This window comes from Cynara cardunculus, unplaced genomic scaffold (assembly GCF_001531365.2).
Source record: "Cynara cardunculus var. scolymus isolate 2C unplaced genomic scaffold, CcrdV1 Un_Scaffold_4919, whole genome shotgun sequence".
Lineage (NCBI taxonomy): Eukaryota > Viridiplantae > Streptophyta > Magnoliopsida > Asterales > Asteraceae > Cynara > Cynara cardunculus.
This window is the reverse complement of record NW_020202143.1, coordinates 9,017-21,504: the sequence shown is the minus strand read 5'-3', so window position 1 is coordinate 21,504 and position 12,488 is coordinate 9,017. Positions and strand designations below refer to the sequence as shown.

General features: G+C 39.9%; 1 protein-coding gene across 1 annotated transcript; it reads right to left on the bottom strand.

Moving 5' to 3' along the window:
• Window positions 1-1,677: 1,677 nt before the first annotated feature.
• Window positions 1,678-2,193, bottom strand: LOC112504213. Its single transcript, XM_025108151.1, has one exon. It carries the CDS (start codon window positions 2,191-2,193, stop codon window positions 1,678-1,680), a length of 516 nt encoding a protein of 171 aa, XP_024963919.1.
• Between the last annotated feature and the right edge of the window lie 10,295 nt (window positions 2,194-12,488).

Genomic DNA, 12,488 nt, shown 5'->3' with positions numbered 1-12,488 from the left:
CTTTATAAAATAATGAAAATGGAGTTAAAAAAGTAGGAAAATGAAAGGGTTAACAATTAATGTATTGAGAGTATATTAAAAATAAATCAAAAAAAGAAAAAAGAAAAAAATAAATAGGATAAAATTGTTTTCATTGAACAAGATTTTGGTTCTTCCTTTACTATATATATTGATTGATTGATTTGTTATGTCGAATACATAAATTATTAAATTGAAGTCTTATGGATGAATGAATCATCATTGTACTATTGGCTTTTGGTTTGTATATATTTATTTGTGACCTAGGTACATAGTTCACTCTATTTTGCCTATTTTCGTATTCTACAATTTGACATAGGTGAATTCTCAATTTTCATGGTACATCTAAAATCGGGAATTTATAAGTATATAACTTTAAATAAGATTCTAATTAAATCTATAACCTTTTCATGAATACGAAGCCCTTTCTTCATTCACAGGTCCAGGAGGTCATGAGTTTAACTAAAGAAACTCATTTAAAATATTTTCCTAGTTTTGATAATATGAGGAAATATATTTGCCATCATGTTGACATAATAGGCGCATTTAGTTTAAATTTGAAGATATTTTATTTAGGTGGATGGCTCTGGAAAAAGGATATTAAAAAGGTTTGGTGTCAAAACGTCAAGTAGAAGTCGTCATGTTGAACAACCTCATAATTCAAATACCAAGCATGCTGTTCCAAAGCATCATTAGTTAAGTAGACAAGATGGACTTCATGATGAAACACTATCATGGTTATATGCATAGCAATCTCACAAATAAATGTGTGATGGTTTATTTTCTATATTAAATGTGTTATAGATTGTTATTTCAATAACAAATAGAGATTTTTTTAAATATATTTTTAGTTATTCGAATTGCAAGTGATTACGTTTTTGGTGTTCACTAACAACCACTAATGGTTCGGGCGATATATTTGGTCTCTAATGAAGATTAACGTTACTTAAGAGTGATGTTATCAGTAATCCAATTAGTGACCTATTTAGTGGTCATTAACTTTGGTCATTAATAATATAATAAGTTTAGTGATGACTTTCACCGGTATATTAATGTTTGTCATCATAAATATAGTGATCACTCTAGTTTTGTCACTAATTAGTGGCTATTTTCATATTTGGTCACTAACAAATCAGTGACAGACCATTATTGACGACAATTTATCACCTTTACAAATTCGGAGTAAATAAGTTTAGTTGCTTAATTCGAGTAACCATTTCGCTGTAACCTTTAATTTTTGAGTTAATACATGATTTTAAGGTTGTAAAATCATGAATGAAACAACATTATATGATTGTTTTTTTATATTGTTGTAATTGATATTGTATATTTGATCATAACACCCTGTATATTGTGACCTGTTTTGTTTCCACATTTCCATTGTTGGGTTGTTCATGCACATTTGAGTGTTTTAGGAGCATTGTCTATCGGCTATGGAAAAATCCCAACATGCAAACATGAGGCTTTATCGTTTCAATTCCAACATACAATACATTTTGGATGTGTTCGGCTTTATGAATTGTGAAGCTACAATTCTCGTGCTAAATGTGGATCTTTCTTGAATGGTGTTTGCATGTCAAAGAAATTTCTATTAAATAATTCTACACCGATATATGCATGATTAGAATGAGGCTATCAACGATAAAATTTATTTACATGTCAAGATGATCTAGATCCATCCGCCGGAGTTGTTTCCGCTGACTTGTTTGAATTCGTCCAAGAATCCATCCCATGGGTAATCTTGCTTCCATCACTTTCCACCACCACCACCTCCCCAAAGTGCACATGCCTTGCACCAACATTATTTGCACCAGATGATGCCTTCATGGAACCATCTTTAGCCATTGCCTTATTCACTGCCTGGTTTGGGCTCGAGATAGCACCACGATGAGAGGTCGTTGGGTGCAAATTACCCCACCGTCTTGAGCCATGGTGATCGTAAGAGGTAGACAATCCTCTTCGACAACAACCCTTGAAGCACGTGTACAAATAAGTGAACAACCAAAAGACCCATGGTGATCCAATCAGAATTAATGCGATCACTGGAAACCATGGTCGGGAAAAGTTGGGTGCAAAAACGTAGAAAGTAAGGAAGATACCGCCGGCGAGTACAAAAATGAAAAAGAGGGAGGAGATTAAAGGTACCCTCAAATCTCCATCCCTTGCATCCTCCATTGCCTTAAATCCTTGTCTCCATCGCTGTTGCGTTCTATGAACATAATTCCATTCCCTCTCTTCGTTTCTCTCGGGATCTTTACCTGCTTTCTCTCTCTCCTCGCCTGTTTTTAGGGTTTCTAATGTGTTCGTTAAATTTGTGGATTTACCACCATTTATGTTGAAGAAAATATAGGGTTTTTAATGAGGAAAATCTCCTAAATTTTTGACTCGCAACCTTACATTTTGGGAAAGAAATTTTAGAAAATTATAATATAACAAATAGTAAACATTTTTGAACAAATTTTTAACAAATAGTTTGTTATATCTCGAAAATATGTTTCTTGATTTAACGCATAATATAATCACTATTTATAGGAGCGACCCTATCCAAAACACCCTATTCGTACAAATTGAATTCAATCAATCATATTTTTTTTTCTTATTGTTAAAGGCAAGTTTCTCATCATGTTCCATATCCGTAATTAAGGAATTTATCAAATTGTTATTAATTTGGGAAGGAAATTTTATATAATGGTTTTTTTTTGTTTTTTTTTTAATTAAACAAATTAAATGTTTTTTGTTTTCGTTTTTTAGGGTTTAAAGTTTTGTGCTTAATTGTTGTATTTAAACTTGTATTCCTCTTTGTACTTTCTTTGTTTTTTTCCTTGTATAAATAGTATTGGTGCTTTGTTTTTTTTAAGGAAATTCAGGCAAATTTACAAAAACCATAGTGAAAATACAAAAGTTTAGGCAGACAGCCACAACCAACCAAACAGAAAAGCAAAGGACTTGGTCACCACACCGACCAAGGCACAGAGAGCCAAAAAGTACAAAGCCCAACAGGCAAAAACAAACTACAAAATAGGAGCAAACGTAGCTTAAGCCTGAGAAAAGCCCTGTCAACCACCCTCCTAAGCCCTCCAAGCAAAAGGTCACCCCTCATTTATAACACCAATCCTTTCAGCCCTGCTCTCCTTCCAAGCCGCACAAATAGAAATTTTGTTCTTAATTTCCTTAACAAGTTGCACAGCCGTTCGTTGATTCTCACTAAAAAGTCTTTTATTCTGCCATATATAGTAAACCGAGGCTATATGCACAAGTTTCTGCATTAACCGTTCAGGCGATCTCCTCGTATCCGATATAACCTCCATGATATGGTCCCAAGAATCTGGCATACTCATCCAATCCACTTCTTGTAAAATGCTTTCTCAGACCTCTTTTGAAAAATTATATTGAAAAAAGGATATGGATATAGCTATTTGTGCAATTTTTACAGAAGGTTCATGTTTCCATATCATACAATCCTGAGTAGGAAGACGGTGATGACATGCAAGCCATAGACAGAAAGCATGCTTAGGGATATGGCCCGGAAACCAAACTGAACTATATCAAGGCACAAGTGGGTATCTCCCATCCGGTGAAGACCAAGCTGTTCTAACCGTGAACTCCATACTAGAATATTGATTATTACCCCATAACACTCTATCCCGAACTAAATCATGCAAGGACGACAATGGAGAATTAACTAGCACAGCGTACCTGAGACACCAAAAAGTCGGCCACATTCCATCCAAACTTTGAATAAGCTCTCGAACCATAGTATTAGTCGAGAATCCACTTGAATGAATGAATTTGTAGGAAATGAAAGAGGATAGATATCTACAAGAGAGCCAATTATCTTCCCAAGCGTTAGAATCCCTTCCATCACCAATTCGGGAGATCAGAAACTGCCGCATTTGAGGATGTAAATCCAACTGTTGATCCTAGATCTCTCAATATAACACAAATATTTATGTTATAGAACCTAAATCTATCGTATGAATGAAGAATAGTAAAGAACAACTTATAAAATATTCAGAAGAATATGAAGCTTCAAATTATTTCACTATAATAACTGTAACGAGAAGGAATGAATAATTTACAAGGCATATGATAGCTATTTATACTAGCAATCTATTCTAAGAGATAACAATCTAGTGAAAAAATATCTATGAGATATTCTAGGAAAAGATATCTATCTAGAATTTAGGAGTTATCTCTAACTACCTTGCGTAATCGAATTCCAGCTGTCGATGAGTCATCTCTAGCGGTCTTCTAGGTAGTATGTTCAACCAGGAAACTTTACATTTGTACTTTACTTGGATATCTCTAATTGAACTCTTGTTGAATCTGCTAAGTGATAATAACCAGAGGGGTGATGGATATGCATTGTTCATCGCACTTATGGACCATTCATCACATCTCTGGTTTGCCTTGAGCACTTAGGTCTTTTCTAGCTCTTCTTCCATCGATCCTCTGGACTTCCAATAAGAATTATTGGGTCTAACAATCTCCCCCTATTCATTACTTTTACAATAAGAATTATTGGGTCTAACAATCTCCTCCTAAGTAATGAAAAGTAAACAATAGCTAATCTATGAAACATAAATGAATTGTAATGAACAAAGACTAAGATAGTAAAAACATCCTTTTACCAAAAAATTTCATTTTCTAAAAACTGGATTGTTTCGTACAATACAGAAGTAAATAAGGATAAATAAAATTTTACATCTCAATCATGGTCTCCATTGTATATTCTCTAGAAGCGCATCATTAATCCTCTGTAACGGATGACTACGAAGATCCCATGAATCAACTCATGTCCCTCTTTCCTTGGCGCATGCTCTCTGCCCAATCTCTCTCGTATAACCTTCTGAAACCATTCAAGTGTATCTGTCGAATACATGAAGGCCTCAGTCAGTCTGAAGAATTTCTTTGCCTTGTATTCATTTTTGAAGACCAAGCCATGTTCTGGTTGAGTTAATACTGAAGCAGAGCGTGTCTCCTGCAATCCAAAAAAGTCTTCATTTGGAGCTGTGCAGGATAGTCTGTCGATGCCATGTTCTAGAGCTATTTGGAAATCATTCCTTGCTCTGAACTTTACAAGAGTCCCCATCGCCTCTACGATCGCTCACTGTGCCATCTCGTACCGTATCCCATGATCCTGACGCTGAGTTGTGTGGCCATATAAGTCCATCAAGTCCCATGGATTGAGATTGATGAGATCAATGTCATTGAAGACACAGATCATCCCATGGGCACGTTCCACAGTGTACTTGATGTACTTGATGGCTCTATTCATGAATGTCTGCATCTTGATATCGTGGACTGTTTTGATTCCATCATTTGGGAAGACGGTTTGTGGCAGTTGTGTCGTTTGTCTCATGAATATGTGCCGGAGCGAGTCCATGGATTCTGGTGATAGGTTGGTAGGATTGAGAACTATGTGCTCATAGCGATCATGGTAGAGATATTGATGGATGTTCTCCATCATGACAGGTTCTCTTGGCGGCACCTCTGGACGTCTCCTTAGGGTCTCCATCTGTGCTATGACTTCCTGCACTCGATCAACAGATGGAGGCTGCCTAGACGAGAAGGGAATATCTACAAGCACTGTTTGGTTAGGTTGGCTATTGGGTGGTTCTGGTTGGCTCATTGGTGGTTCTGTTTGGGATGGTGTTGTTTTTGGTTTAGGATTTGTGGGTTCTAGTTGTATGGGTGTGGGTTCTGGTTGTATAGGAGTAGGTTCTGGTTGCTTTGGTGATGGAGGTGGTGTTGGTGATGGGGTAAAGGGAATGGGTGGTACTTGTGAGGTGGAGGGTGGTTGATCGGAAGGTGATGAAGAATTCACCAAAATTGGTGAGGACTTATCGGCAGGTGGTGATGGGTTGGCAGCGCCTATGGTTGGATGAGATGAGGAAGCAACAAAATGACAGAGGGGACCTGTAAATTATGTACATTATGTACATTATCAGAGGGCTGAGCCTCTGTTTCCCTCGCCTCTGTTCCAGTTGTTGGTTGTGGAGTTGGCTCTTAAACTGGTGGAGGTGGTGGTGTTGTTGTTTCCATTGGGGCGATAGATGGATTCTCCCCCTCATGAGGACCGAGACCATGGTCATCTTGGTCTAGGTCATCACGTATTAGCCTTTTGAGAGGCCGACTTGTGGATCATGAGGCATGACTCCTCTTCTTCTTTAGCCGTAGTGATTCAACATATCGCTTGACCATTTCTCTACTGCGAGCTTTTTTCGTCAATTGGAGGAGAGAGTTGGTTCGCTCTTGCTGTTGAGCAAGACTCCTCTTTAGGGAATTTGTTGGCTCGGTGGCTCTAGATACAAACTTGGCACTGATCTCGTTGAAGTTCGAGACCAATGCTTTGGTGAGAGAGCGTAGGTCGACGCGAGTGACCTCATCTTGAGGGTAGAGGGGGAGGTAGACGGTCGGATAGTGATGGAGGATTTGAGGGTTCATACCTCTGCTAAATGAGGTAAAGGCTTCATTTAGGGTGGGTGTTGTAGAGGGGGGGCTATTTCTAGTATACTGGATAGTATGGTGGTGGGTAGAGAGGCGATGGAATTGGCGAAGGTTGTAACTTAGGTGGAAAGGGTGGCGATGGATTCATCGGTGGCGGTTATTTGGGCTGAAAGGGCAGCAAGGGATGCATCTATGGAGTCATGTCTGGTGACCATCATGTTATGGTGACAGTTATGTTGCTGGACCACCAGACGGTGGAAAGACTAGATTCTTGTGGTATTATCCCTCGATTGAGTCACTCAGGATGCGTTAGATTGCTGAATGGATGTTAGGTCATGGTTGTTAGGTCATGGGTTGGGGTGGATTCAACAATCCTCGCTATGTTGAGTTTAAGGTCATCCAAGAACCGTTGAATAGAGTCAGCAAAGGCCTGGAACTCGGCCTTTGTGACTAACTCAGCATTGGGGGTAACCCCTATAATAACGGATGTTGTAGTTTGAGCCTCTGTTCCTGAGGCGCCTCCATCGATGCCTTGGGGAGAGGGAGGCAAGGGAGGACTTCCATCTTGTCTTTGATAGCCCTCTAGTGAGGAACTATCTCAAGATGTTGCGACATGTACTTCATCCTCATAGGATTTAGAATTCGATGAAGAGAAGTACATGTGTTTTCCCGTCGATAGACCAAGTATTGAGGGGGTGCATACATGAATGGACGATCGCTTGGAATGATCGATGGGAATTTCAAAGTCAGAAGCAACAAATGCTTCTGTGTGTGTAGTAGAGTCGGGCTCTAAGGAGAAGGGACTCTTATTTCTTCATCACCCCTCTGTTGGGAGAGAAGCGATGGATGATAGAGTTCCTCGGTTACATCATCTCTAGAGACCCAAAGAGTGCCCTCTGGATGGTTGGCTTGGGTTGGGATCGGACTGGGAGGTCCTTGTTCAATATCCCTTCGGCCTTGGATGCCAGGGATAGTAGATGTGGTAGCCTGAGAACTGTTTAAGGAGATGGAACAGAGGTGTTCATAGGGCCGGGGGAGGTAGGAGGACTGTCATCATCATCAGATTCATCATTTGATGAAGTCCTCCCACCTTGAGATCCCTCGCTTGTGTTTGGGGTGGGCTCTATATGCTCGAGGATAGCTGGTCACGGTTGTTGGACCAACATAGAGTGTTCATAGGTCCTACGGGTGGCGGAGGTGTCTGGGATGACACTTAGCATGGCCTTGACAAAGGCCTCTCCGCAGGGTATCCTTCTTTGGAGATGGTGGCGCGATGACCATTCATAACAAATTGTGGGGTGAATGGTTCATCGCATGGCAGGTTGTGCACTTTCATCGCATCTTTGATGAAAAGGGCGATGAGATGAGAAAAGAGCACAGAGGTGACCGACTTCCCAGCGGCCGTCAATTTATTCTTCTTTACCACAGTGGCGTGGATTTCGTTGAAGATCAGAAGGGCGTAATCCAGAGGCAGATTGAAGAATAGACCATACATAATGGTCATGATGTTTATGTTGCCTTGGTCCATGCTCCTGAGTTTGCAAGTGAGAGCTCGGTTGAGAACGCTGAAAAAAACGTTCCATATGGGTGGAAGGTATTGGCGTTTGAAGTCGGAGGCATTCCGGAGCTCTCTGTTGTAGCCCAACATGTGAATGAACCGCAATATATCGTGACTGGTTGGTGGGTCCTCGTAACGTGCAATCCCGAGTTCTTGTTGGGTAGGGATGAAAAGCACCTTGGAGATCTTCGCTCGGAATATTTTGATCGAACAAACCATGTGATTAGGGACGTCAATCTCGCCCATAATGCCACGGTTTTCCGGTTAGAAGTCACATGTATTCCAGTACTGTTGAACGTATTTGACCAGAACCTCGTTGTCGGAGAAAGTGAGGACCAGTTGAAGAATGCAGTTCTGAAAGAACTCGATAAGAATGGCGAACCTGTCCGCAAAGAGTTGAGGACGGAGGTCAATACTGTGATTGTTGGGCTTGATGGGGAGGAAGACAATGGCTCGACTGTCTGTGCCAGTCTACTGGATCTGGCTTTTGTTGTTGTTTGATTCATGGGAAGTGGAGGACTCCAATGTTGCAGGTTTGTAAGTTGCAGATTCGTTTGTTCTTGAGAGTATTTTGAAGGCGTAAAGGGTAAACTGGTAGGGAAGAGGGATTTATATAGTGGGAGCGAGAGGGGTGGTTGGTTTTAAAAAAAAAATAATAAAATAATGAGCGAGAGGGGATGGGTGATTATGGTGGCTGACGTTTGGGTAAAAGGTGAAAAGTTTGTGATCGTGAACCGTAAAGACAACTCATGATCATAATGGTGCAGGTGGGGTAGGGACATGTGTCATTGTGGGGTTGATGGGAGGGTAATATGGAAGGGTTTCTAGGGAACAGGTTGTTATGGTGTCAGGCGCGTGGTAAGGATGATGTCTGGGATATCAAGATAATTATTAAAAATAATTATTATCCCAAAAGAATAACTCTCAAGAAAATAATCCCAAAAACAATATTTATTTTAAAATTCTATCTAATTGGAAGATAAATACTAATTACGAAGTTTTGGTCTTCTAAAAACCCATGTTGTATAGTTCTAGTCACAAAAGCTACAAGTTTGTATAATCTTAAAAAGGTTTGCAATTAAAGATATGTTTTTGGGAGAAAATGAATTTGTCATGGAACCAGAGGGGCTCTGGTTGGTCATGACTTGTGAGGGGGTACCAGAGGGTCTTTGGTTGGTTGTGATGAACAAGTTCATCATTGAAATGTTGGGTTTTGATGAGACAGAGGCTCTGGATAGACGAACCAAAGGCTCTGGGTCATCATATTAAACCCTTGGAATAAAAATATACCCTTTAAGAGGAACCAAATGGCTCTTGTTGAATGCAAGGGTTGAATTACTCCATAATATAGCATTTTTGGGGTCCAGAGACTCTAGATAGAGGAACCAAAGACACTAGATAGAGGAACCAAAGCCTCTAGTTGTGAAAATGCAAACTAAAAGGACCAAAGTATGGAACTAGAGGGTCTCTGGTTGAATTGTGATGTACAACCAGAGTAAGGATAGGTTCATTTTGGATCCTTAAGTGTTTATGGGATAAGCATGACTCCCCCTCAAATGATGCAAAGGGATGTAAAATGAGTAAAAACTCCCCCTAGAACCAATAGGGGAGAAAATAAGGTGACTAGAAGCTCTGGTCTATACAACCAAATGCTCTGGTTGAGAAGGATGGTTAAAAATATGAATACAAAGGAGGGCAAAAAGGGAAATCATAGAACCAGAGGGGCTCCGGTGGAATGGGAAGACAAACCAGAGGCTCTGGTTGCAAAATGAATGAAAAAACTAAGGAAATTGCATGACAAAATGAATGAGGGGAGACCAAGTTGGACCAGAGGGGCTCTGGTCCCAAAGACTTGGAATCCAGAGGCTGGACCAAAGGCTCTGGTTGGGAAAGGGGGGGGGGGTACTTAATGAAAATACCAAGTACCTTCTTTGGATCAGAGGAGCTCTGGTTCCAAAGAGTGAATACTGTTGGCCAAATATAAACAAGTAATTTCAATTGTCCAGAGGCTCTGGTCTATAGAACCAGAGGTTCTGGTTAAGAGTACTTGGTTATGAGTGCCATTTGAATATATCACTTTTGGCATAACCTAGAGATACTGAGAATCTCTGGTTTGAAAGGATGATTTGCCTTAAGTGGTGAGATTCAGCATACCCATCTTGCTAACAAGAAACAAAAATCTTTTCTCATTCTAATGCTTTTGTAAATAGGTCAGCAAGTTGAATCTCTGTAGGAACAAAATACATCTCTATACTCCCCTTTTCTACATGATCTTTAGGAAAATGATACATGCCATCAATGTGCTTGGTCTTGCAATGCTGCACAGGATTTGCAGAGATGGCTATGGCACTTTCGGAGTCACAAAGGATGGGGATTTTCTCATTTTGAAACCTATAATCCTTCAGCTGGGTTTTCATCCAAAGCACTTGTGAACAACAACTAGCAACAACAACATATTCTGCTTCTGCTGTAGATGTTGAGACATAATTCTGTTTTCTGGATGTCCAACTCACCAGCTTGTCCCTCAAAAGTTGGAAGCTTCTAGACGTACTCTTTCTATCAAGCTTGCAACCTGCATGATCTGCATCTGTATAGGCTATTAGATCAAACTAGAGTTCTTTGGATACCATAGTCCCAATGAAGGGGTGCCCTTAAGGTATCTAAAGATACTCTTGACTGTAGAGAGATGAGATTCTTTAGGATCAGCTTGATATCTTGCACAAAGACAAGTTGCAAACATAATATCTGGCGTACTAGCTGTTAGATACAAGAGTGATCCAGTCATGCCTCTATAGGTTGTTATATCTATAGGTTTACCTAATGGATCAGAAAACAACTTGGCTCCTGTAGCCATTGGAGTTCTCATCGATGAGGAATTTGAAAGGTTATATTTCTTTAGAAGGCCGGTCACATATTTGGATTGATTGATGAAAATTCTTTCTAAAGTTTGTTTTATTTGAAGACCAAGGAAGAAACTTAGTTCTCCCATCATATTCATCTTAAATTTGCTTTTCATCAGTTTTAAGAAATTTTCACAAAACTTAAGAGTTAGTAGAACCAAATATGATGTCATCCACATACATTTCGAGAAGTAAAATATCACCCTTATGCTTTTTAAGAAAGAGGGTTGTGTCGATGGTACCTTTTTCGAATCCATTGGCGATGAGAAAGGTAGAGAGTGTTTCATACCAGACCTTGGGTGCTTGCTTGAGCCCATAGAGAGCTTTGTCCAGAAAATATACATAGTCTGGATGTTTGGGGTTTTCACACCCAAGGGGTTGCTGCACATAGACTTCTTGTTGGAGTTTTCCATTGAGAAAGGAAGACTTGATGTCCATCTGATAGACCTTGAAACCTTTGTGCGCTGCATAGGCGGGGAATATTCTGATAGTTTCAAGCCTAGCAACGGGAGCAAAGGTTTCATTGTAGTTTATCCCTGCTTCTTGGCAGTAGCCTTTGGCAACCAGCCTGGCTTTGTTCCGGATAACAATGCCATCTTCATCCTTCTTGTTTCTGAAGACCCATTTGGTCCCAATAGCCGTTTCCCTTTGGGTAGAGGCATGAGGGACCAAACTTTGTTCTGCTCAAATTGGAGTAGTTCCTCTTGCATGGCGTCTATCCAGTTTGGATCTTGTAGGGCTTTAGAAATTTTCTTCGATTCGATCATGGTTAGAAAATTTGCAAAGAGGCATTCGTTGGCAGTAACAGATCTCGTCTTGACACCGGATGATGGATCACCAATAATCTGGTGATGAGGATGGTCTTTTGTCTACTTGTTGCAAGATTGAGGTTCTAGAGCAATAGGATGTAGTTCTTCATTGACTGATGGTACTGCTTGCTTCCCTTCAAAGAGATCGTCTCCAAAGTTATGCTCTAGTTCTGAAGACACAGAAGAAGTAGATAGTGAAGTAACATGAGTTTTAGAAAGAGTTGTACCTTCATCATTGGAGATCTCATGTATTTCATTGGCTTTGGGAGGTAGTTTTTCATTGGGCGCTTGTCAGAGACTATATATTCTTTGAATAAGTCTTCAAATAATTGAGCCAATTTCGATTCATTGGGTTTGCAGAGAGATGATTCAGAGGCTCCTTTTGTTAGCCCGAGTTCTGAACTGTGTTGTCCAGAAGTCATTGGTGATGCATCATCAACAAATGTCTACAAACCAAAGAAGAAACTATCCATGTCACCTTTGATGAATCTCAATCAACTAATTCTAAACCCGTCAATAATGATGATGAAGAATTAGAAAAATGGATGTTCTCTCATGTTGGACAATGTGAAGCTTCCTTCAGCAATCAACCCAATGTTGAAACTATCGAAGCTGATGACGATCCACTTATTATTCCAGTTGCAACTAATAACTGAAGTGAATCTTCTTCAGAGATCGTTGTAGTGCCCATTAGTTGCATTACTCCTTCCACGTCAAACACTGACCAATCAGTGAATGAAATACCTCCAGCAT

Bases quoted from the DNA above. Each gene is read 5' to 3' on its own strand.
- LOC112504213 (XM_025108151.1), bottom strand. From the start codon at position 2,193: ATGGAGGATGCAAGGGATGGAGATTTGAGGGTACCTTTAATCTCCTCC.